The sequence below is a fragment of the Chelonia mydas genome, chromosome 5, assembly GCF_015237465.2.
Source record: "Chelonia mydas isolate rCheMyd1 chromosome 5, rCheMyd1.pri.v2, whole genome shotgun sequence".
NCBI classification, from domain to species: domain Eukaryota; kingdom Metazoa; phylum Chordata; order Testudines; family Cheloniidae; genus Chelonia; species Chelonia mydas.
Genome location: NC_051245.2, coordinates 126,877,991 through 126,903,454, shown reverse-complemented (window position 1 = coordinate 126,903,454; position 25,464 = coordinate 126,877,991). Strand labels below are relative to the sequence as shown.

The window sequence follows — 25,464 nt, the reverse complement described above, 5'->3', positions numbered from 1 at the left end:
AAGATCTCAGATAGAGACATTTAATACAGGGCTGGGTTTGGAATGCAAACAGATTCTGAGCTTCCCTTTTCAAGCACTACAGTGCCCTGGTTCCCCCCACTCCAGTCTTGCCTGCCCTTTTCTCAGCTTCTTATACCATCACCTCTGTGTCCTGGGCATGGTACAAACTTGCTGAGCTCTTCCACTTTTAATTCCCCCTTACAGACCCACTGCTACTGTGCTGCCTTCAGCAACCTGAGTGGACCTGTGTAGAAACCCCTGTTTACTGTTGTCCTTCCCCCAACCTCTGTCATTCCATCTGTCCTGAAACTGTGAGCAAGGAGCGTCCCTTTGTGAGGGTTTAAAAAGCCCCTAGTGTTTCATGGGCACTGCCTCAAACACATCACAATGAGATTTAGGAATCCAATCCCTTGGTGAGTATAGGAAGTGCCTGTTCAAATAGCACAGGGCACCTGTTTTATTCTTTGTGCACACACATCATCCTCGCATTTTTAGAGTGACCTGGTTATTAGAGGTGCAGGTCTCAGGGCATTTGATACTTTCTGCAGTAAATCTGTAGGCGAGCCTTTGAATGGCAGCAGGTCCCACACCCAGAGGGACCCAGGGATAGTCAGAGGCGTGGAGACATGGCGCATCCCCCTCCCCTCGTGCCAGGTCACCCCAGCAGAACTCTCCTTGAGCACAGCAGCTGCAGAGGGGAGCGGGAGTCTCAATCATTACGGCTGTGATTGTATGATGAATATTTTATGAAATACATATTCAGCCTAAAATCAGGAATAACATTTAAAAGCTCAAAATAGAGACACCAGGAGCTTAATTCAATTCAGGGCACTATATATAAAACTGTCCTCGGTGCTCTCTGCTGTGGGGCTGGAGCACAGTCTCTCTTCTCCTTGCCCTTCGCTAGGGCAGGAGCCCTGCCTCCTCCTCCATGCTCCAGCTCCTGGCCTCTCAACTCCCAGCCTGCATATAGTGTCCCCCTCAAAGGAACAGAAGCCCTTGCTGCATCTGGTTCTGTCGTTTCCTCCCAGAGTTGTGAGCTCAACTCACTCGGTCTCCTGTCTGCCCCCAGCTGGTTCCCCATCCAAGGGAAAAGCATGTGCGCACACAAAGCGAGCAAGTGTGCAAGTCAGGGCTTCGGCCCCTGTGTGTTCCCTTTGCACAATGATGGTGGCTCGAAGGGGACCTCAGGTTGCCCTAAGAGGGAAGCTGAGGATGCTGCCACTACACAATACCACAACTCTGGAGGGCAGGCTGTTTATGTGCACCTCAATTTATCCTCCCCCTCCTCTCTTTTTCCCCCTCACCTGACAGCCTTTCACTCTGCTCTGTTCCCCGTGCTGCAGATTGGCTTCCTTTCTGTTTCACTCTGAAGCGTTTGCTTCAGCCAGTGGCTGTTCTTCTCCTCATCTCTTATGTTCATCTTCCCATTTTACAATAAAGTTTCAAGTGACTTTAGGGCCCATGAACAGTGCCAGACTGAGACGCCAAGATACTTCCCCATAAGTCTCCCCTGACCTGGAGGGATAGGACATAAAGCTAAAGGGACATTTCACTCCCCATGTTCATGCAGGTCTTTTACAGTGAGACAGCCTCCTAGGATGTAGAAGCCCTCTACACCAACATTCCACACAAAGATGGACTACAAGCCGTCAGGAACAGTATCCCCGATAATGTCACGGCAAACCTGGTGGATGAACTTTGTGACTTTGTCCTCACCCATAACTATTTCACAGTTGGGGACAATGTATACCTTCAAATCAGCGGCACTGCTATGCGTACCCGCATGGGCCCACAGTATGCCAACATTTTTATGGATGACTTAGAACAACGCTTCCTCAGTTCTTGTCCCCTAATGCCCCTACTCTACTTGCGCTACATTGATGACATCATCATCATCTGGACCCATGGAAAAGAAGCCCTTGAGGAATTCCACCATGATTTCAACAATTTCCATCTCACCATCAACCTCAGCCTGGACCAGTCCACACAAGAGATCCACTTCCTGGACACTACGATGCTAATAAGCGATGGTCACATAAACACCACTCTATACCGGAAACCTGCTGACCGCTATTCCTACCTACATGCCTCCAGCTTTCATCCAGACCACACCACACGATCCATTGTCTACAGCCAAGCTCTACAATACAACCGCATTTGCTCCAACCCCTCAGACAGAGAAACACCTACAAGATCTCTATCAAGCGTTCTTACAACTACAGTACCCACCTGCTGAAGTGAAGAAACAGACTGACAGAGCCAGAAGAATACCCAGAAGTCACCTACTACAAGACAGGCCCAACAAAGAAAATAACAGAACGCCACTAGCCATCACCTTCAGACCCCAACTAAAACCTCTCCAACGCATCATCAAGGATCTACAACCTAACCTGAAGGACGATCCATCACTCTCACAGATCTTGGGAGACAGGCCAGTCCTTGCTTACAGACAGCCCTCCAACCTGAAGCAAATACTCACCAGCAACCACACACCACACAACAGAACCACTAACCCAGGAACCTATCCTTGCAACAAAGCCCGTTGCCAACTGTGTCCACATATCTATTCAGGGGACACCATTATAGGGCCTAATCACATCAGCCACGCTATCAGAGGCTCGTTCACCTGCACATCCACCAGTGTGATATATGCCATCATGGGCCAGCAATGCCCCTCTGCCATGTACATTGGTCAAACTGGACAGTCTCTACGTAAAAGAATAAATGGACACAAATCAGACATCAAGAATTATAATATTCAAAAACCAGTCGGAGAACACTTCAGTCTCTTTGGTCACTCGATTACAGATCTAAAAGTTGCAATTCTTCAACAAAAATACTTCAAAAACAGACTCCAACGAGAGACTGCTGAATTGGAGTTAATTTGCAAACTGGATACAATTAACTTAGGCTTGAATAAAGACTGGGAGTGGATGGGTCATTACACAAAGTAAAACTATTTCCCCATGTTTATTCCCCCACCCACCCACCCCCGTTCCTCAGACATTCTTGTCAACTGCTGGAAATGGCTCACCTTGATTATCACTACAAAAGGTCCCCCCCCCCCGGCTCTCCTGCTGGTAATAGCTCACTTTACCTGATCACTCTCGTTACAGTGTGTATGGTAACACCCATTGTTTCATGTTCTCTATGTATATAAATCTCCCCACTGTATTTTCCACTGAATGCATCCGATGAAGTGAGCTGTAGCTCACGAAAGCTTATGCTCAAATAAATTTCTTAGTCTCTAAGGTGCCACAAGTATTCCTTTTCTTCCTTCTAAGATAATGAGCATGGGAACGTGCTTACATGTCCACTGGGGCTGGGCTGAGATCATATGTCAGAGCGTGCCATCATCTGGGAATGACTTTTGACCATTTACCGACCTACAGGCCTGTTAGTTTGACCTCAGTTGTATGCAAGGACTCGGAACAAATTTTGAAAGAGAAAGTAGTTAAGGACATAGAAGTTAATGGTAAGTTGGGATAAAATACAACATGGTTTTACAAAAGGTAGATCGTGCTAGCCCAACCTGATTTCCTTCTTTGAGAAGATACCTGATTTTTTTAGACAAAGGAAATGCAGTAGATCTAATCTACCTGGATTTTAGTAAGGCATTTGATACAGGTCCACATGGGAAATTATTAAATTGGAGAAGATGGGGATTAATAGAGAACTGAAAGGTGGATAAGGAACTGGTTAAAGGGGAGACTACAATAGGTCATGCTGAAAGGTGAACTGTCAGGCTGGAGGGAGATTATTAGTGGAGTTCCTCAGGCACTGGTCTTGGGACCAATCTTATTTAACATTTTCATTTGTGCCCTTGGCACAAAAAGTGGGAGTGTACTAATAAAATTTGTGGGTGACACAAAGTCGGGAGGTATTGCCAATACGGAGGAGGACCGGAATATCATACAAGAAGACATGGATGACCCTGTAAACTAGAGTAATAGAAATGGGATGAAATTTAACAGTGCAAGGTCATGCATTTAGGGACTAACAACAAGAATTTTTGCTATAAGCTGGGGATGTATTAGTTGGAAGTGACAGAGCAAAGGAAAGACCTGACTGTATAGGTTGATCACAGGATGACTGAGCCGCCAGTATGATGCAGTCATGAAAAAGGCTAATGCAATCCTAGGATGCAACAGGCGAGGTATTTCCAGTAGAGACAGGGAAGTGTTGTTACCATTATACAAGGCACTGGTGAGATCTCATCTGGAATAGTGTGTGCAATTCTGGGCTTCCTTGTTTAACGAGAGATGAGTTCAAACTGGAACAGGTGCAGTGAAGGGCTGCTAGGATGATCCAAGGAACGGAAAACCTACCTTATGAGAGGAGACTCAAAAAGCTTGGCTTGTTTAGCCTAACCAATAGAAGGCTGAAGGGAGATATGATTGCTCTCTATAAATACATCAGAGGGAGAAATACCAGGGAGGAAGAGAAGTTATTTAAGTTAAGCACCAATGTGGACACAAGAACAAAAAAACTGGCCATCAACAAGTGTAGCCTTGAAGTTAGACAAGGGTTTCTAACCATCAGAGGAGTGAAGTTCTGGAACAGCCTCCCACAGGGAGCAGTGGGGGCAAAAAAAAAAAAAAAAACCAACAGAAAACCCTCCACTGGTTTCAAGACTGAGTTTGATAAGTTTATGGAGGGGACAGTATGATGAGGTTGCCTACAATGGCATGTAGCTGACCTGCGACTACTTACAGCAAATATCCTAAATGGCCAGTGATGGGACACTAGATGGGGAGGGCTCTGAGTTACTACAGAGAATTCTTTCCCAGGTGTCCGCCTGGTGGGACTTGCCCACTTGCTCAGAGTCTAAGGTCTATTTGGGGTCGGGAAGGAATTTTCCCCCAGCTCAGATTGGCATAGACCCTAGGGGGTTTTCACCTTTCTCTGCAGCATGGGGCCCGGGTCATTTGCAGGTTTAAACTAGTGTAAATAGTTGATTCTCTGCAACTTGAAGTCTTTAACTCATGATTGGAGGACTTCAGTAACTCAGCCTGAGGTCTATTACAGGAGTGGTGGGTGAGGTTCTGTGGCCTGCAATGTGCTGGAGGTCAGACTGATGGTCACTTCTGACCTTAAAGTCTATTAGTCTAAGCAGGTTCAAGCCAGTGATCGAGAGGTGAAAGCCTCTGTATCCCATTACTAGGTCTCTGAGCTATCCTGTCATGAGCCTCAAAATCATCCCAAGAGGGATTTTCCTTCCTTTGCTTTTCACTCCGTTGTAAACTCATTTCCCATCTTAACCCTGCTTTGAAATAGTCCTAGATGGCTATTCCCAACATTTTAACAGAGCCATTTATCTTCATTTTTTTCTCTGAATACAGAATTCATCTCCGTCTCCCTGATCACCCTTCTCATTCAGCAGGTCTCAGCCACAGCCCCACCAAAGGCTTCATTCCCGGCTCTCACACTGCACATCATGAAATGCAGCAAGTTCTGATTTTAGGGGGAGGTTTTCAAAGGTACAAATGGCAGTTAATTAGGCACTGAACTTTCCCTGACTGTCAGTGGGAGTTAGGGGCCTGTGTCTTTGACACCCACCCTCGCCTCCTTCGATGTATAAAATACTATGGGTGAAACCCTGGCCCCATTCCAGGCAAGGGGAGTTTTGCCATGGATTTCAGTAGGGTCAAGATTTCACTCTGTGACTTTTCTTTAGGCTTTGTTTTTATTCCCATCTCTAGGCCACGTGAAGTGGGATTTAGGATGGCATGAGCTCTCTTTTTCTGGAGCATAAGTAGTTGCTAAGGCAGTTGTAAAGAATGATTGGCCAAAAGGCTCTCATCAAACAGAAACCTCATTTCCCCAGATTTTTCATCCTTCTAGGAAACGTTTTTAAACCATGCACTTTTTCTTTGAAAAAAGAAGTGATTCAAGTATTAGATTATGATTGGCTATTATGGATCATCATAGAGGTCTCACCTACACAGGGAGCTACCCAGTGGTGTTCAGATCCTACGGTGATGAGTGCAGTACAAGAACCTCTAGAGAACAGAATACTGCTGACATTAGGGCTATGGCAAGGCATGTGGCTGAACCCATGTGGAGCCTGGTTTAAAAGCAAGCGTAGACTATGACAAAGCATGTTCAGCACCATGTGAGAAGCCAAGGTTAAAATGTAGCCCGACAAGGAGCTTACATCCCTTGTGGTAACAGTCAACACCAGTGAAAGGATTCAAGGAGGAAGGTGACATGGTCAGGAGGAAAGGAAGTGACTTCATTTATATTATTTGTATGACCGTAGTGCCTAGGAGTTCCTACCATGGACCAGGATGCTACTGTGCTGGGTACTGTAGAAACACAGAACAAAAAGATGGTCCCAGCCCCAGCGAGCCCTTTTAGTAGAGGTGTTTGGGAAGGCGGTTTGGAGAGTGTGGTGCTCAGAAAAGGAATGCTGACAATAATGAAGGCAGAGGTATGTGGTGGGGAAGGAGATACAAAGGGAAATATTACAGTAGTCAAAGTGAAAGATGACCAAAATGCGAACCAAGGTTTTAGCAGTAAGAATACAAGGGAACAGGCTTATTTTAGATACTAGGCCCAAACATGGGATTTAGCGAGCACCTGCATGTGGAGCAGGGGAGAGAGAGCGATGGAAAATAGGGCCCAGGTGGCAAGCCAAGCAGGGAGAATAAGGAAATGATCAGTTGTGACAGAGAAGGGAGGCAGAGCAGGGAGATCAGAAATCTGGAGTTTGAGATATTGGCAGGAAGTCCAGGAGGAGATGGCTGAGACAGAGGGAGATGCAAGGCTAGACTGAGGGGGAGAGGTAGAAGTTCTCTGGTAACTGAAACCATGGCAGAACACCTGAGAGAGAGTACTGAGGGAGACCAAGGTGAGCTCAGGAGAAAACCTTGAAGGCTATTCATAGGTAGGAGTGAAGGCAGGATGAGGAGCCACCAGGCAGGATGAGGAAAGAGTGCTCAGCAAGGAGAACCAGAATAGACAAGTGTCCTAGTCTAAAACAAAGGATAAAATGGAGGAAGAGAGAGTAATCAATGGTATTGGTGGCAGCAGACAGCTTGGGAACAAGAATACAGCTTAGCACAAAGAGGATGTTAGGGAGGATGCTGGTGAGGCCGGCTCTGGAGTGGAGAGGCTGGAAGTCAGATTGGAAAGGTCAAGGAGAGCATTGCACAAGGAGTCAAGGCAGAGCAGACTCAGGGGGTTTAGAGAGAATACAGGGGACGAGTTGGCAGGTAGGGAAGGGACAAGGGAAGACTTTTCAAGCTAAGTGATATGACACTGTACTTGTGTACAAGGGGGAAAGAGCCAAAGGAGAGGGACTGGTTGAACACACAAGAGAGGGAAGGAATGGGAGAAGGGTCCCAGGAGCACAGGCCGTAGGGGAAGATGTGCCAAACTGGGGTCAGGGTGGGGAAAAAGGGGCTATAAAACAGAAAAACCAGCAGCCCTTCCCTTTAGCGCTTCCCTTTTTCTGCTACACTACAACAAGTCAGCTTGTCCCCCCAAAGAGGTTTAACTTGCCGTTCATAAATACTTGCTAACTCAAGGCTTTAAAAGTTATGGGAAAAACATGTCCAAGTCAATATGAAAGAGCAACCTGTCAAGTGTCATGCATGCCGCGTTTCCAAATTAGCTCCCAGAAGATGAACAGAGCAAAGGAATTGTACTGGGAAATAGCAAAGAAGAGCAGTCTATCTATTTCCACAGTATCTCTATAGTCATCTACAGCTTATCTATCTCAATGGCTTATCAAATATGATAAAAACATGTATATATTACTTGTTGATGGGTTGTCCAGCGGGAGTGTGTTCTACCTCATACCCTTCTCTTCCCAAAACATCAATCACTGTGTTGTTGCCCATGAAATGACCTGCAGTTAAGAAAAAAAATTAGAAACTTTGGAGCAAATCAAACAAGAATAGCAGTAACCATCCTCACCCCTCCCAAAGAAAAACGCTCCTCAACAATCCACCATAGCCGCACTTCTAGGAGCAGAAGATCTGTCAGAGCAACTGGTTTCCATTTCTCTTCTATGAGGTCTTGAAAAAGTACGTGATATACCAAATTATTGGAGAAGCGTCAATACCGGTTATTTGGGTGGTGCCAGAATGTTCTCATTGGGTCATTCTGAAGTTCCCTGCTGCTAATGACCACCAATATGCCACTATGGTAAATAAATGTTTCTGTCCTCACATTTCTCCTGTAGATTCAACTGGATAAAGTACCCTTCGCTTCCTATCCCAAACTGTTCCCAGGTGTTCCTGCACATTGTTACACAGGCAGGGATGTTGGAACAATTTGTATAGTGGGGGTGCAGAGAGCCATTGAACGAAACTGTAAACCCTGTATACGATGGAAAGCACTTCAAGCCGGGGGTGCTGCCACACCCTCAGCACCCCTAATTCCAGCACCTGTGTGAACAGGTACTGCCCTCTGACCTCATAACAGATGAGATCATTCAGAGATATAAAGTTACACTGGTATCAATGTGAAGCAACAGCATTTACTTCAGTACACATAACCAAAGTACTCTGCAAACGTAAAGGCCCTAAATATCAAGTCATAAACCTTTTGTTGTGATTATTAAATTAAGAGTCATCCCACTGTGGTGAATTAAAAATAGCTCTGGACTTTGGTCAGACACTGCCCTGGCCTGGCTAGAATTCAATCTCTCACTTCCTTTAAAATAAGCAATTAGAGACAGATATTCACCTATAACTTCAGTAAAAATCCACTAAACTTTGGAGAGGATTTAGCTGGCTCTGGCATAATTCTGTCAGTGATTTATAAGTCCACTCCATTTTCAACCAGATGTGTATGCTGCTTTGCCTGTATGCTGACATCATAATGAATTAATTATGACAGTCTATTATAATAAACGCTGACCAGCATGGGAAAAGAAAATCCTCTCCAGGACTTGTGACTTCAAGACTTGTGATTGTGACTTCAGGTTTGTTTTCATACCTCATCAGACAGAGATTCGAGGAAATAGACTGAGACACAGGAAGTACAGCACAGACTTTCAAAGCTGTATCCTGTTCTGTCATTTAACAGCCTGCTATTAAATAAAATTATAATTTGTAGCGAACTCCCTTCCTCCTGCAGAAGCACTTGGTGTTAAAATTATCACAAGCAGTTAGAGAAAGTATGCCAATCAAAAACACCCTCCTAAATGCATAGGAATAAAACTAACCAAGAGGGTCAGATTAAAAATCATGTATAGAAAAATGGGGTTTAAGGTATATTCCCCAAAATGGGTATGGGGTACTGAGATAGATGTCCAGGAGCAGCAAGTCCCACACCCCCAGGCTCACTATAGTAGATTACCTCCCAGCTGGGGAGAAATGATATCATCTGTAAAGAATGGTGTGGTCTGAGCTTCGATACTTGACAGGCTGGGGTCTGAAGAAAGGTCACCAAAAGGATTTTAAAAATCAAACAGTGCCAGCTCAACTGGCATTTGCTGGCAAGCAGGCAAGGCGGGCTAACGAGGGAACACACACCAGGATGTGTTCTGACCAAGTTGCAAGCTGCCCCGCTAGACCAGGAGTGACTATAATCAAGCCTATGATCGCTAAAGCATGAGTTGCTGTTGCAAGCTCAGACTGGGATATATAAGGGCGCAGCCTGCGCAAAGTGCTCATCTGGAATAAAACAAGAGACCGCATTTGTGATGTACTCTGTCAGACACGTGGCTTTCCATGGAAGCGGAGTGATCAAAAGCCGTACCAAGGTTCTTAACCTTTATTTCATTATCAGCCATCTATGTTTTTAAAACAGGAGCACTTACCTTAGGCGTTAAAAATCTCAGGTTCTCAGACATTTCAATAACAAGCTGTATTTCCTGTGTCCTAATCTATATCACATTGTCAAAATGGCAACTCCCTATCTGAGTTTTAATTATTCTTTTTCCTAACAGCAATTTTGGTTTGTTGGCACTGCAGTAAAGAAAAGGGAACCCTGATGCATATACTATGGGATCGACAGGCAGGCAGCTGTGGAAAAAGGTGGACACAAGAGTGAAAATAGCCCTTGACTTCAGCAACCAATCCTCATCTGAAAATTATATCGTAGGTTATGGCCCGATTACGCTGGGTTTCACTCCACCACAAAGCCTTTGGTTCTTGAGGGCTGCAGTGATTACCAAGTGCGTGATTTTACAAAAATGGAGGAGTAGGCTTATGCCCAGAATAGAGCAGTGGTATTCGGACCTGTCTGAGTTTGCAGCTAAAGAAAGATTAGCTTATCCACGTGGACAGCAAGTATAGGAATTCAAAGAAATCTGATACCTAATAGGTGTCATGACATTTGGCTTAAAAATGCTGAGGTAGCTCAAATAATGCCAGACTTCCATTAACTTCACCTCTCTGCTTTTTTCGCTCCCTCTTCCCACCCTCCACCTCAGCCTCCTCCTTCCCTCTTTTTCCTATTTGTGTATGATTATGTTATTGTTACCCCCACCCTAACATGTTATGTCTGTGTAATAGTGTCTGATTTTGTACTGCCTGGTCTTGAACCTTTGACAAGTTGTAAAGTTGCACAATTGCATACTTGTATTGGATATCCGGTGAAATGTGCAGTGTTAGGTAACATAGACAAGCTGTAAGGCATTTTCCTTTTTGTAATTTTTATTGTTTATGAACATTACAAAAAATAATAATCGTGATTTAGGCTGTCATTCAGGAAAGCAGTCAAGCAACTGTTTAAATACCACTGAAACCAAGCACATGCTTAAGTGATTTCCTGCATCAGGTCCTTACTCTTCTTTGTAATTTGATGGCGTGATAAGAACATTTTTTATACTACACTGAAATTTTCTTTTAAGAAAATGACTTAGGACCTGAGACAAAGTGCACTGAAGTCAATGGGAGTCTTTGCACTGACATCAATGAGCAGATGGACAATGATTTCTCTCTCTACTGTCAGAGAGAAATCATGTGCTAATAAATCTCGGCAAAAGAGAAACGGAACAAAAAAAATGTATATGTGAAAACACAACTGTGCTCACAAACATGCCCAGACATGTGATGAGGCCTTCAAAAACTCATTTCACAACAGTTACAACCACCAGAAGTCAACACCACTACCACCCAGCTGTTCATGTGTCATGCATATGAGATATTGTTATATTGTTTGTTTATGCAACATTCAAAAGAGTGCCAGACACTCTGCACTACAAAGAGAAAGAGAAGGCCTGTGCCCCGAGGAGCTTACAAACTCATTCTAGATGTGATATTGCGTGCGAAAGTAGCAAACAAGAGAGAGGATGAAGGAGGAGGGCCGCAGCCACAGGATCTCATGGATATTCGGGATAGCTCCTCTATTTAGAACTGGGTAAAGTTGTCATTAGTTACTACTTTGTTTCTGTTCTGGGAACACATACAGTCCAAGCCCCCTCTACAGTAAGAGCCCTGGTTATATATACCAGATCCATCTACTCACAGAAAACAACTATAAACAACAAGAGAGGGGATTCACCCTCCCAAGGTTTAAGATCAAACAGTCGTGCTGTATGAGAGAATGAGTCCACAGAAGCATGACAGGGAGTAGGCCTCTTTCACCTGTTTTCTATTTTGACCTAACACACTTGAATGCCCCCAAAAGAAAAGCCCCAGGCCCTTGTCCCATCAGAAAGCCTACTCCTTTCTTTCTGTACACAGCTCTCCATTATCCTCATACCACTAGGTGAAGTGATGCATTTGAGAGGTCAATTTACTCTGGCAGGGGGTGGGGAGCCATGAATCTCTATTCTTCTGTGTTCAGACTCAAAAGGGAACTGAGGAGCTGTTGTGTGCACCAGCTCAGCCATACTCTCTACTGGAGAGTAAATAAAACCAAGCCTTTAATCTGTACTGAAAGGAAGTGGAGTGCAGGGATTGTGATGGGCAATATGCTCAAATAACAAAGCTGTCTGACCAACATGCACTTACAAACCAGTTAAAGCACTGGCCCCTGAATTTCAAATCTTCCTAACATCCCTCTCAAATGTTCTGCATTATGTGATTCTATTGGGCAAGGGGTTTTGGTTGGGTCAGTTTCTTTATTTTTTGTAATATCCTAAGTGACACAATTCTTCACACATGCTCAATTTCTCTGGTCTGCAGCCTTTACTGCCTTGAACACACACAGAGGTGTTCTATTCTTTATAATTAAGTCAAGAATATCTTTTTCATCAGGGGACTGCTGAACCCAACTCAAACCTTGTGAATTTGGACATTTGAAAAATTCTAGCCAAGCGAATGAGGAAGTGCCAGATAGTAGCGGTTTCACTGGTGTTCCAGAATTTGTCTCTTAATTATTAAATGTCGCAAGAATGCATTTTGTAAATGATGCCGCTGTCAGAATTTCAACAATCTATCTGATGCTGATAGATCAATAATTTGATCAGCCCTTTCTTTTAAAGTCCATGTAAAAAAGAAACAAACTTGAATTCCATGTAATTTTGTGTGTATTTCTTTAGCAGAAATATCTCAGCACTTTCCCTCAAACTCCCGCATAACCCATAACTTACAAATTGTTCCACAATAACAAACCGGTGGATATATATGGGTGAACAAAAATGTTTATCAGGAAATGCATTTTAGATCAATGCCCTCTGAGTAGTGGTAAGAACAGCTGTAGCATGTGATTGTGGTGATGCAACCACAGAGTGATGCAACTGGTCCTAACCGCTGGGATATCCTAAGTCAGGATGTTTATTTCTCTGACTTGGTTAGGAACATTCAGATGGCTTTTGTGGGCTAGCAATTTATGGATTGCTAAAACAAACCATTATAAATATCTTAGACAAACAAGTCTTCTAATTTTTTAGAAACATCTAGGAAAGGAGGGAGAATCTGTAACCACTTTTCCTAAAATGTTCCTGAAATGTAAAACATTTTAAAATAATAGGAAGTACATCCAGAACAGTAGCCATGACAGCTGCAGATATGCCCAGGATGAAACCTGGTTAACTGGAATAAGCTTACTTGTGTGCTCAAGCCTGACCCTCCTTTATCTACTTTCCACCTCACAGACTATGTCCTGTGAGCATGAAGCATAGCTCTTGGCTCCATTTTTCAGACAGCTGAGAGATATGAACAACAGCAACTCACCCTCTGCTTGCTTCCCTTCAGAGTTTCACTCACCCACCAAATCAATCATCAAGGCACCGACAGCTGAAGAGTCCTTTCCTCCCAACAGCTGGTGAAGGTGCGAGGAAGGGCCCTGAACTGCCAGCAACCCAAAGCAACACAAACACAAGGAGAAATTCCAGGCAGATCAGGTCCATGGGTGAGATGTAGGAAGGCATCACACAGGTTAGTCCCGCAGATTGGTCACCCAGCTCACAGAGCACAGGGTTTGGCACTTGTAGCAGAGAGTTTGCATTTTTTAAATCCAGGAGAAGGCAGACTCCGCTGAACGACTTGGACAGCGCAAAATACAGCATTGTATTCCCTTGAGATCACTACATGAGGTGGAACCTGAATTTCTGGGCTGGTCTCTACCACAGGGCTCATGTTTTCCCAAATGACTTCCCTGCAGAGTGGGGTGCAGCAAGGAAGAAGTAATAAAAATGGAACCTAAGCATGGCCTCCTGGAAGGGAGTAATCTCAAGATGCAGTTTCTAGGACCAATGCACAGCCCCCTACCTAATACACCAGTTCTATCAGTATAAAGGTGCTTTATATACTATTCCTGTTCAGGAAGGAAAATAACTGCATCTACACTGGGGTTGTACTGGTATAACTATTCCAGTTAAAAAAGAAAAAAAAAAAATCACAACCTTAACTGAAAGTAATTCCAGGCCTCAATTTATAGGAGCTACTTTCCTTCTCACCTAATTTACTGAAAGCAGAGAACACACTTTCAGAGTCCGGCTGGACCCAGGTATCAGTGTTTGTCACTTCTCCATTGTCTCACTTCCTTATCGACAAGATTCAGTTGCTTCTTCAGTTAATACCTGTGTAGCAGGACTTGTGGACTCTGGTCAAAGTTGTTTATTAACCTCTATTCCTCAACAAGAAGTTCTCAGAGTCTCTCTCTGAAGTTACTTTCAAAACATTTTCGTGTATTCGGTCCATTTACTGAAATATGGAAGTTCCATAAATTTATAAAAATGCTTCTTTTTCCAATGACCAAAGCCACATTTTACAGTCAAGTCTTTTTGCTGCTTTGATATAATACTTTCAGGGCCAGATTTTCAAGAAAGGTCTTAGTACCCAACAGCTCCCAGTTAGGCACGTAAATGAAGGTACCCAGATTTTCAAACACTCAGTTCCCAATGTTTTCAGTGGGGGAATTCACGGTTATTCCCAACAGGTTCTGAGAGTTCTGGCCTTAAAGTTTATACTGTTAAGATGCTCTTTTGAAATGTAGCTACTTCCATTCAACAACCTGCCTGGATTCTCCTGGCCTCCTCCTAAATTTGGGAACGTGATGTGCCATCCAGCTGCAGGTACGCAAGATGCCTTCAGGCAATTGGGTGACAAGTGGAAAAAAGAAAAAGTGCAAGACAAATAAAATCTCACCAGGTCCCACAATCTCGATTTAGTTCAGCTGAGTATGGGGCTAGGCTCTGGGCTCACAGGTCTTTTAGAGCCTTTTTTAGAGCCTTCTCACAAACTGGCCTGATTAAAGTGTGGGGGGAGGAGCGGGGATAGACTGCCAGGAAGCACCATACTCTAAAGAATCTAATCCTGCCAGAAAGGAAAGACTTGGGAAGAATTCATTACAGGAAAAATACAAATCTGGCGTAATCAGCTGGAAGAGTTGTTTCCACCTGCCGGAGACAGGAAAACAAGGGCCCAACCCAAAGCCCACTGAAGTCAATGGAACGACTATTTAGATTACAGATTAGAGCTGCATTTAAAGCCTTCCTTTTCCATGTTGTGATGCTTCTGCAGAAGCAGACCAAGGTCACATGGCTTTTTTACCACGATATTGCATTTCTTCTTCTTCTTCATCATCATCAAGGCAAATCCCAAAGGAATATATCCCTCGTGCAGATCAAGTGCCTTCTGGATTGATCTCCAGCTAGACTGGGTAGGACTGAGCAACAGTGGTGTTGGACTCTGCTGGGGAGGTTAATTAGTTTTTGTTATACTTACGTTGTTGCAGAGTTATTTGATTTGATCTTGGGGTAACTAACAGATCTGCTTATTGGGTGTAATTTTAACAGTGTATCAAAGGCATCCAAGGCATTGCCTGGACTCTTGTTTATTGCAAAGTAATAAAAACCCTAATAAATAAATGAAGGTATTCTCTATACTCTGACATCCCTACAGTATACACTTCCTATATACTTGTTTCACTGAAAGAGTTAAAGAAAACCTCAAATGCATGGCCTGTGTTTTCTACTAGCAGGGTGAAAAAAAAAAATGACATTTTATTCTTTTACATTTTTTCCCATGCAAACATCTAATGCATAGGCAATTGCTGGCATTCAGATGGGCGGATTTGGCAGTCTTTCTATATTTACTTAGACTGTGGTTCACTTATTTGAATAGGAAACTTTCTCGGAATTGTTGTGCTTAAGGCCTTGTACAATATAGAGGATACAGTTACATATTATTTCCAGAATTGATTTAATAAAACTGCAATTCCCCTAATCCAAAACATAGTCATAAATCATATCAAGTTGCCTTTCTACCCAGCAGTCTCTGTGGATAGATTTAGATCCCTTGGCAAATGTGTGGGTCACTTATTTCAAAACAAGTCTTAAACGTTGAATGCATGACAACTAAGTAAATCATGGCTTGAAGGAAGATTTTCCTGAGTAAACATAAATTAAAAAAAAACATTTCCATTCTGGCAGGTTGCCTATCAATGGTGTATCTGCACTGGCATTTTGCTGGAAATCTAGCTGCAGCTGCACCAGCCCTATCAGTGATGGAGGTATTAGTGTAAACTGGCTGCTCATGCTTTTATCACCATGACAGCAAGACCGGCAGCATTAGGAAACATGGTGGTAAAAACACCTATGCCCTGTTTTGCATGAATGTTCTCATGGTTGCTATGACTGGAGACAGCTGTGTTGGTGGTAGCCCAGTGGTGGGAGATTTCCAGAGAAAGGGCTTTGGGGACATGTCTACACTAGCTTTTTTTAGAAGCAATCTCCCACCACCTGCTACTAACGAGGGAACTCTAGCACAGACAAGGAGCTGCCAGCTGACCACCATCGAGATCTGCTTTCTGCAACTCTCTCTCTCTTCTGACTTACCTTATTTTGAAGATTCCACGGATACCTCGGAAAGGGTATTTGTGCACACTCAAACTTCAACTGTGTATATTTGTCATAGACTCCAGGCTGAGTGCCCTTCATGCGACCCGTGGGGCTTTGGAAATGATTCCCGCTTCCACAGACTACATCCCCACTGGAGCCTGTCATTATGATAATCCTACACTAGCTGTAGTCTCCAAGAACTACTGAGTAAACAGACAGAAAAGCTGCTAAGTTGGATCGGCCACTCTCAAGTTCCACATGTTCACACATCTTCTGGGACTCTGCCCTTCTATTCCACTCATGGAGCTCCAAATGATGCTGCATCCCAGAAGCGGAGTAACACAGCGGGGAATCAGGCCCTTCACACACAGGGAGAGGCAAAATTGACTTAATCTGGTATATCATGATCTCACTTGCCTGCTTCTTTTTGGGTTTGGTTTGTTTTTTTTCAAATCGGTCTTCTCTTTCGGGGCCGAGTGTGTTTCTTGAATGTCTTTATACTCTGCGTCTCTTGGCTTTTCCAGTAACTGACTGCATGAGTTTAGCACCCTTTGCACAAAGTAGCTCTGGCTGCATTCCCTACTTACTCCTGGAGTCCCAGGTCTGATTATTTAGACTGTAGGCAGGAATTTCAAAAGTGCCTGAGCAAATTACCCTCCTAACTCCAGTTGACCTTCAAAGGGAATCAGGCTCCCAACTTGCCTAGGTAACTGAAAATCCTACCATCTGTTCCTTAGGGTTTTTTAAAACCTCCCTACAAGTACGACAAATGTATCCTGGCCTTGAATTCTCTTTTTTGTTTTACAAAGATTTCTGCTGGCTCACGTCATCAATCTCCTCTGTCCCGCAGGCTGTAAACCCAGTCACAATTATGACTTTCACTTTTAATTAAGATTCTTCAGGCTTCTTGCCCTAAACTGCATCTTTTTCAAAACAATAAACAAATCATAAGAACTGATACTAATTAACATTTCTATTGCAGTATTGCCTAGAGGCCAGTCTGGGTGGGACCCCATTGTTCTAGGTGCTGGACAAATATACAGGACATGACAATTCCTGCCCCACAGAGTTGACCATCTAAAATTCCCATGGCATGATATAGAGTCTTGCACACTGATGGGGTCTGACAAATGCCTTATGGTCATATTAAAAGCCCAGTGAAGTCAGTGGGAGCCTTTCCATTGACTCCAGTAGGCATTGGCTCAGTCCCTTAAACAGTAGCATGTCATCTCTCTTTCTAACCAAGTCCCTCTCCTATTACAATCTAGCACCTATTTACCAGTTGTGCACTTGGTCAGTGACAATCCCTATTTTGTGATAACCTACAAACCTTCTCCCTGATCACAACTGCTCCTTTCAGTACACATGTCTTAGATGGTGCTGGACTGTCTGTGAATTAATTTTAATTTAGAGCATATTAAGTCACAAAGCAGGAAAACTAGTAAGACCTGGTGTTTCTGAGATGTTAAGTCTCTAACGACTTGCTGAATTGTTAATTCAGACATTGGCTAATCGGGCTGTTCATACCAATTCCCCTTTCTGGGCGGTCTGTAAAAACAAAAACAAAACAGCATTCCCTGGAGGTTTACTGTCATACAAATCTGCGTCATAGTAAGTGAACAGCTTCATTATTTCCTTCAGTAATTGGTTGATTTTTTTTCTTTTGGTAACAGAAGAAATGTTGACCATAGCCCTTCTTTTTGTAGCCTTACTGACAGTTTGCCAACATTCAGTCTGTGTTAATAGCTTCAGAATAATACAGCCCTTGTTTTTTCAGTAGGAACATGATCTGGGGCCTGTACTGCTTTCTGGATGATCTACAGTGGCATTATTGAACTTCTTTAAGCCAAGGGCTGATGAGAAGAGCAAAGACATACACCCAAATACAAAGATGATCCACTGGCTAAAGGCACAAATACGTGACTTGGGACACCTGCATTCAATTCCCTGCTCCGCCAGAGGCTTCCTGTGTGCTCTTGAGCACGTCACTTATCCTCTCTCTGTACCTCAGTTCCCCAGGGGGATAACAACCCTGCCCTTCCTCGCTGGGGTGCTGTGAGAATACATACATTAAAAATGTGAGAGTGCTCAGATGTGGCCAGATAAATACCACAGAAAGACATGACAACGGGACACTTTCCAAATTGGCCCCTGTACAGAGTGAGTGAGTGTGCGTCCCTGGGGAAGAGAAGAAACAATGCTAATGGCTTGGAAACTTCCAGCAGGCGCGGCATAGAAAGTATGCTGGAAACACTGAGAAAGGTTTGACCGGTGTGTGGAGAGCGAGAAGCAGCAGTGTACTTCCCGCAGGTTGCATGCAAAGTGTCTGTTGTGACCTGGAGCTCAACAGGCGCAGGGTTGGATATTTCCCACAGCATCATTTCCTTGCAGAAGTACAAGAGCTTTCCCCCATGGGCGGGGGAGAAGAGTGATTTGAGAAGAGAAAGTGCAGTGGGGGGAATGGAGAAGGGAGCGTGTCAATTGAAAGGGAGAGTGAGGGGAATGGTGAAGTGAAGGAAGGAAAAGAAGGGGATGAAGGGAAGAGCAAAGATGTCTTGGAATGGTTTTTAAAAATCTAAGGGAAGTGACAGGGAGGCAGGTGCCAGAGAGCGAAGAGATAGAGAACTGAGGAAGCCAGAGAAGATTGTATGAGACGACGACAGTGGCAAATAAATTGAGGGCTTGTCTTCATAATGAGTTACTGCATGACAAGCCAGGGTGTGAAATGAATGTAGAACACGCCAGCTTGCCGCACACTAATTGGCTGCGTAGACTCTGCTCCCATGCACTAAAAGTTCTGTAGGGCAGTGCTTCTCAAGCTATCTGATGTGGGGAACCGGCGTTTTTTTTTTCCAATGTGTGCGCAGACCAGCAGCCAATGGCTTGCGGACCGGCACTGGTCCACGGACCACCACTTTGAGTAGCACTGCTCTAGGGCACTTTGCCGTACTCCCATTTCAAACAACTCGATGTACATTTCTGCTGTAGATTCACACCTTGGCACACTGCATGTAAGTTGTTGTGCAGACAGGTCTTGAGAGAGAGAAGAAATAAACTAACAAAATGGAAGACAGGGAAGAAAACTCAGGAATAGGTATCTTGAAATGTCTGGCTTATTCCTGCCCATTTCATTGCATGTGCTGCTGCCGGGAGGGCATTACTCCTTCGAGGACCGTGCTTCTGGGACAAGCTGCTTTCACGCTCACAGTTGTGTCCATGTGAACTCTTCTGCATTTGAACGTCGGCCATTCAGTGTTCAGTTATGACCCAATTACTGGGGCAGTACCTGGCAAGGACTAGCTCTTCTCATGAGGAAGGAATATTATGCCTTCTTCTGTGGCTGGTGTTTGTTTCCTATCTATGGCCTGTCATTATCAATATGAACCCATCAGGGATTCACATGCTGCTTCGACCTGACAGGAGTTCAGAAAGTGGTGTTGGCAGCTGATTTGTACTGGCGAGGCCAAGGACAAAGTCTGAACTTGTGTCATACACCCGAATGCCCTAACCCAAGTAACCTGTGTCTGATTCACTTTTCTCCACGGTGGAGAGCTGTATGCAGCAGTGTGTTAGTGCAGAAGGATGGTATGTATACAATCTTTATGCACGCCTGAACAGGTACTATCAGCTACCTTTCATTACTGCCCTGCTCGGTGTGAGAGATCCTCGTTATGCTAAGCAGATAGCCCATAACCAGAGCTCCCTGCTGCATGCATAAGGATTTCTCCTTACTGTAAATGCTGTTACTGCATTTCGATAAAATATTTCCCTTTCCTTATCTAGACCTTCCACCCTCACTGAAGCAACATCCACTGATCAGATGAATGTGTCATGTGCATCTCATGCTTGACAGGATGCTGCTCTCCTTGAGCGTGGTTTTAGCTGCATTTCCCTTTCCAGTGGCCATTAAGGTTTACAGACAAATTTAACTGGGAGGCAGTAGGTAGGGCACTAGGCTGGGAATCAGGAGACCTGGGCTCTATCCTTGGCTCGTCCACAGATCTACTGGTGTGACTTTGAGCAAGTCACTCCCCCTTTCTGTGCTTCTGTCCCCCACCCCTAACAGCCTTTGTCTGTGTTGTCTATTTAGACTGCCAGCTCTTCAGCGCAAGGACCAGGGTGTATGAACATGAAGGGTTTTTTTTTAATTAAAAAGATCTTTTTTCTTATTTAGATCAGATTTTTATTAAATACAGGTTGATTATTAAAAATAAACATTTAAAATTAAATTTGAAATTGACAACCTGTGTTAAGGCCCACACTTTTATAATCTAATAACACCATTTAAATTAAATGCAAAAAATAATATTGCACTACGTTTGCTGCCAAGTGCTAAAGAAAGTCCAACCACTGACCTGGTGGAAGTCACTGGCTCAGCAACTGGAACCAGAGAGTGCTCAACCAGTTTTTGACAGCAGTAGCCTGCTCTGCAAGTGCAGAGAGAATATTTTCTTCATTTCAGTTTATTCAACTAGTTCAGTTCAATGACTAGTTCATTCAAAGTTAAGAAAGCAACTGGGAGCTGAAAAAGCAGGAAAGCTTGTTTTCCTCTTCCAGTCTATGAATAAAAACTAGGTGTGAAAGTATGGTCTGTTAGTTCTAAAATCTTGAAAGATGTGGTGATCACAAACAGTTAGTTCAACACATTACCTACAGATAATACTTTGTTTAACAAATCAATTAATTTTAAATGCAAAATATGTTTTGGTAAACTTACACAGAAACTAGTATCCAGCATCATTAATGTAGTTTTAGTCAAGTAATTACAAAAATTGCAAATGCTGGTTTTGTGCATTTTTAGTTGAGTACCAATTTCCATGATTGACACAAATCATGAGTAGAAAATCAGTCTTCTAGTAAATCAGAAAATTCACCATTTTCTGAGACTGTAAAAATAAATGTGTCTAGATCTATTTGCTAACCAGGAGGATACAGTATAAGTATCAGATTTAGTTCTATTTAGTTGTAAATCAGCATGTTTTAATGGTTACCAACCAATGAGAATCAATTGTTCCTTAGGAAAATAACTAAAAAGTACAAATGCAAAGCACAATTAAAATCAATTATTTAAATCAAGGTTTCCTGCTTGCATCTTTAAATCTCGATTAAAATCAGGTGATTTAAATCACTTTGATTTGAATAAATCCACCCTGGCAAGGACTGTCCCTTATGCACATGTATATCACATAGCACAGTGGGGCCCCAATCTCATTGGAAGTGTCTTGGCACTACTGATTGAACTAGATACCCATCAACCAACTAACTTTTCAGACTTAAGCTAGCATGAGGCAGTAAACTAAGTATGCACCTTCAACAACCCTGCCTACCTTGGTGAGCTTCAAAGAGTTCACATTTATCTTTAATTTGAATAATAGTCTACGGCTAAAGATCTAACGAAGGGAAGAGGATTTGTTATGCCTTTAAGGGTCTGATCCTGCAGTGAGCTCTGCATGGGGATTCATAACAGAATCTGGGGCTTGAAAGCAGAGTTTGTAAAAATGCAGGAAGAAAGTAATCAAATTCAAGAGCTCATCTAGCACGTACCGGCTCCAAATGCAAAGAAGAAACTCTTGTCAGGGTACTCCTCCAGCAGGTCCTTCACCCTCTTTCCCATCCTCTCATTGCGCTTGTAGATCAACTCCTGGCGGAAATAGCTGTCTATCTCTTGGGCAGTAATGCGCTCGTGGGGTGGCAGGGTGGCGTTAATGAAATTTGGGACCTAGGCAAGAAAGAAAAATCTTTGTGAGAAATGACTTTATTCCACCAGTATATTCCAAGGAGATGAAGATTGTCAAGGTCAGGCATCGAGGAGCCTGGCATTCCCCCTAACCCCCCACAAAAAACATGTACAGCAGGACAAAAACCCCTTCTCAATGAATTTTTAAAAAGTATGTGATTTTACAACCTGAATTTGTTTTAGCTTGATACAAAGAAAACAGTCAGATAGTAGCTCTTGAATCCTGCTTGTACAGCTAAAGGAAATCCGTATTTGTCATTGGCTATCTTTAGCTTCATACCTTTTCCCTAAACCCACCAAGTATTATAAGATTAAGATCATAGGGACAGTGTCACATGAGCCATTTGCCTGCTGTCCCGCAAGCCGCGCTGGTTGGGGGAGAATAATAACCAAGCAGCTAGGGTTGGTCAAAAAATTTCAACGTTTTTCCCAAAAAGGGACAATTTTTTCATAAAGAACGTTCCCATTTTTCAACCAGCTCCATGTGCATCATTTACAAGGTAGTCCCCAGTCCTGATGTCATTACAGCATCCTTTAAACATTCGTTCTCAAACACCCCTCACACACGCACCCCAATAACCCCAAATCCACCTGTGGTTGCCTGCTGCAACCCCCCTCTCCCACAATCCTTTGCCATTCTTTGGGACCAAGGGGCACCAGTGCCCAAGGCCCCTGCAGTGGCAGGGAAATGATGAAGTGAGACATACCCGGATAATGCACTGGCACACTGCAGAGGAAGCTGAAAAACCCCTGAGGTCACGGTCAGCCTCACCTGGAGGGAAATTCCTTCCTGACCCCACCCCACACATTGTGATCAGTTTGACCCTGGGCATGTGAGCAAGAACCAGCCAGCCAAGTATCTGAGAGAGAGAATGCTCGGTACCACCTCAGAGCCCTGGCCTGCCCCATCCAACATCCCATTTCCAGTTGAGGCCAACCCTGATGCTTCAGAGGAAGGAGATTAAAAAACAAAACCGCCCAGATTCAAGGGGGCGAGAGGGGGAGTAAGTGCTGTAAGATTGAGGAGCTCCAGGAGGAAGACAGTGCCTGGCTCATTCCTTCCCCTCTTTGGCTCCCACAGAATTTGGCAGGTTTTGTTTTTTGTTTGTTGTTTCTCCGCCAATGGGGTGGGAGCACTTCCCAGATCATATCCAACTGGTTAGGAATTGCTGTTTTAACAGATTTAGACTATTAGGGCCGCAGGGAGGTCGCTCTTTGACCTAGCTCACATAGAATCTGTCTCCGAGGTGAGCTTTATGTGGTGGAGAAAAAGGACTCTCGTGTAGGTGAAGAGCAGCGTGTCCCTCAGAGACATGAGGCATGGTATCAACAGAGCAGTTCTCTCCTCGGGATGGGAAGCAAGGTTAATCGCCTGTAATCTGTAGTAATTGAATAAAATAAACATGTCTAATCTGTATGGTCATCTGTGAAATGGGGATAATGATGCTCGCCTCCTTTGTTAAGTGCTTTGAGATCTGTGGAGGAAAATGCTAAATAAGAACTAGGTGTTATTTATTATTATCATTGCCAACAATTCACTCAGCTGCAAAGGCACCCCGAGGCGATGGTGAGGTGTGCACAACAACAAAGAGACAGTGACACACACACAAAGCTCAGTGCCAGGAGACTGGCACAATGGACTGAACATGACAGTAGCTTCAGCGCCGCAGCACACCCCACTGAACGTGCTCTGCCACAGAGGGAAATGTTAGATCAGCAGGGAACCCCTCCCACCACCGAGCTCTCACTCAGCTCTGCTAGGTTGAGACCTACGTTTTCATTGACATACATAAAGGGCTAGGCAGAACCTCACACTCAGCAGTAACAGAGGTCTAATGTCTGAGACCCAGCCACCACCCTGACAAGGCCAAATGATTCCCTACACGGCGTTTTCTTGTCGTTTATAGTATCAGAGCACTGGGGATTCCATCACGCTGCTTGGGAGACTGTTCCCGCAACGGACTCTGTGTGTCATCGTACGTTTTTCCTAATATTCAATCTAAACCCAATCTTTCTTTGTTTCATCCCAGTTCTCCTACTGAGGCCTTGTCTGCACTACAGAGTTGTATGGCGTTAACCCCATCCCCGGAATGTGGATGCAGTTACGTACACACATACATATTATACCAATATAGCTATTCCCGTATGGGAAGGGGAAGAGCTCTACTGGTATAAAACACTTTTATACACCCATACGAGTTGCATGTAGGATTGCACTGGTATAATTATTAATTAACAGACAGAGTTACACCAATACAAAACCTGTACACAAATCAGGCCATATACACCCTTCTGCCCTCCTACATAATCCCTCCCCCCCTTGTGCTGACATGCTTTCAACACAATCCTCTTAGACACCCCTTTGCTGCCATGAGTCTCCACCAAATAACTAGGCTACGAAAAAGCAGGGTTAAATGCAAAGCATGCCCCGTCCCAAGACAGGGCTCCGATACTAACACAACAGCGATAGGAATATATATAAAAACGGCACGTACTCTAGAAGTGCAAACAATCCCAGGAGCTCAAAGGGCTTGACAAAAATGAAGTAGCCAATCCATGAACCACTGTGAGGAGGTGACTGCCCTCCCCACCATAGGCGCCAACTTCTGCTGGCGCCGGTGGATGCTCGACCCCCGACTGTCCCTGACCCCTCCCCAACTCCACCCCTGCCCCTCCCACCCCTGCCCTGTCCCCGATTACAACCCCTTCCGCAAAGTCCCCACCCCAACTCTGCCCCCTCCCTGCCCCTATTTCAACCCCTTCCCCAAATCCCCGCCCCGGCCCCACCTCTTCCCTGCCTCCTCCCCGGAGCGCGCCACGTTCCCGCTCCTCCCCCTTCCCTCCCGGAGCTTGTTAAGCTGCAAAACAGCTGTTTTGCGGAGGCAAGCACTGGGAGGAGAAGCGGGGACACGGCGCGCTCAGGGAAGGAGGCGAAGGCGGAGGTAAGCTGGGGCGGGGAGCTGCCGGTGAGTTCAGAGCACCCACCAATTTTTCCCCGTGGGTGCTCCAGCCCCGGAGCACCCACGGAGTCGACGTCTATGCTCCCCACTGCCAAGATGGGGAAAATACAGGCATTAAAATGCTTGTGATTTGTCCAGTGTTACATAGGTGCCAAAGTGAGGCTCACATGCATGTGTCACTATTCGCACCAAAAGCCTGGGCCTCCTCTCCACTGGGACTAAACTGACTCTTCCCTTATACAACCTAACGCCAAAGGGGCCTTTAAAAAATAAAAGTGACCTCTCGGAGCTTTGGTGCTAAAATTAAAACAGTCAGACATCCTGTTTGTCTCAAAGAAAAGGCCAGGGAAGACTCCGCTGTCTACAGGCAACAAGCTAGAGTATAGGACAGAGCATGTTCTGGTCCTGGCTGGAGAGAAAAGCAGCCACTCAAGTCAGCCAGTTAGCAATCTTTACCCACATTTGCGAAGGGGCCTATCGAAGGAAAGGCAGTGTGAGCTAGCAGTTAGAGAAGCAGACCAGGAGTGAGAGGATCTTTGTCCTGTTCCTGACTGGCATAACCAGGATCAGCATCT

The 25,464-nt window shown here is 44.4% G+C and overlaps 1 protein-coding gene across 1 annotated transcript in view; it reads right to left on the bottom strand.

Moving 5' to 3' along the window:
* TRABD2A (TraB domain containing 2A) overlaps positions 1–25,464 on the bottom strand; it is a 106,288-nt gene that overhangs the window by 8,961 nt on the left and 71,863 nt on the right. Inside the window, exons 4-5 of the mRNA XM_037902283.2 lie at positions 21,737–21,911; positions 7,768–7,858 (exon numbers count right to left, since the gene is read on the bottom strand). Coding sequence (XP_037758211.1) covers positions 7,768–7,858; positions 21,737–21,911 — 266 coding nt within the window. The remainder of the gene's footprint in view (positions 1–7,767; positions 7,859–21,736; positions 21,912–25,464) is intronic.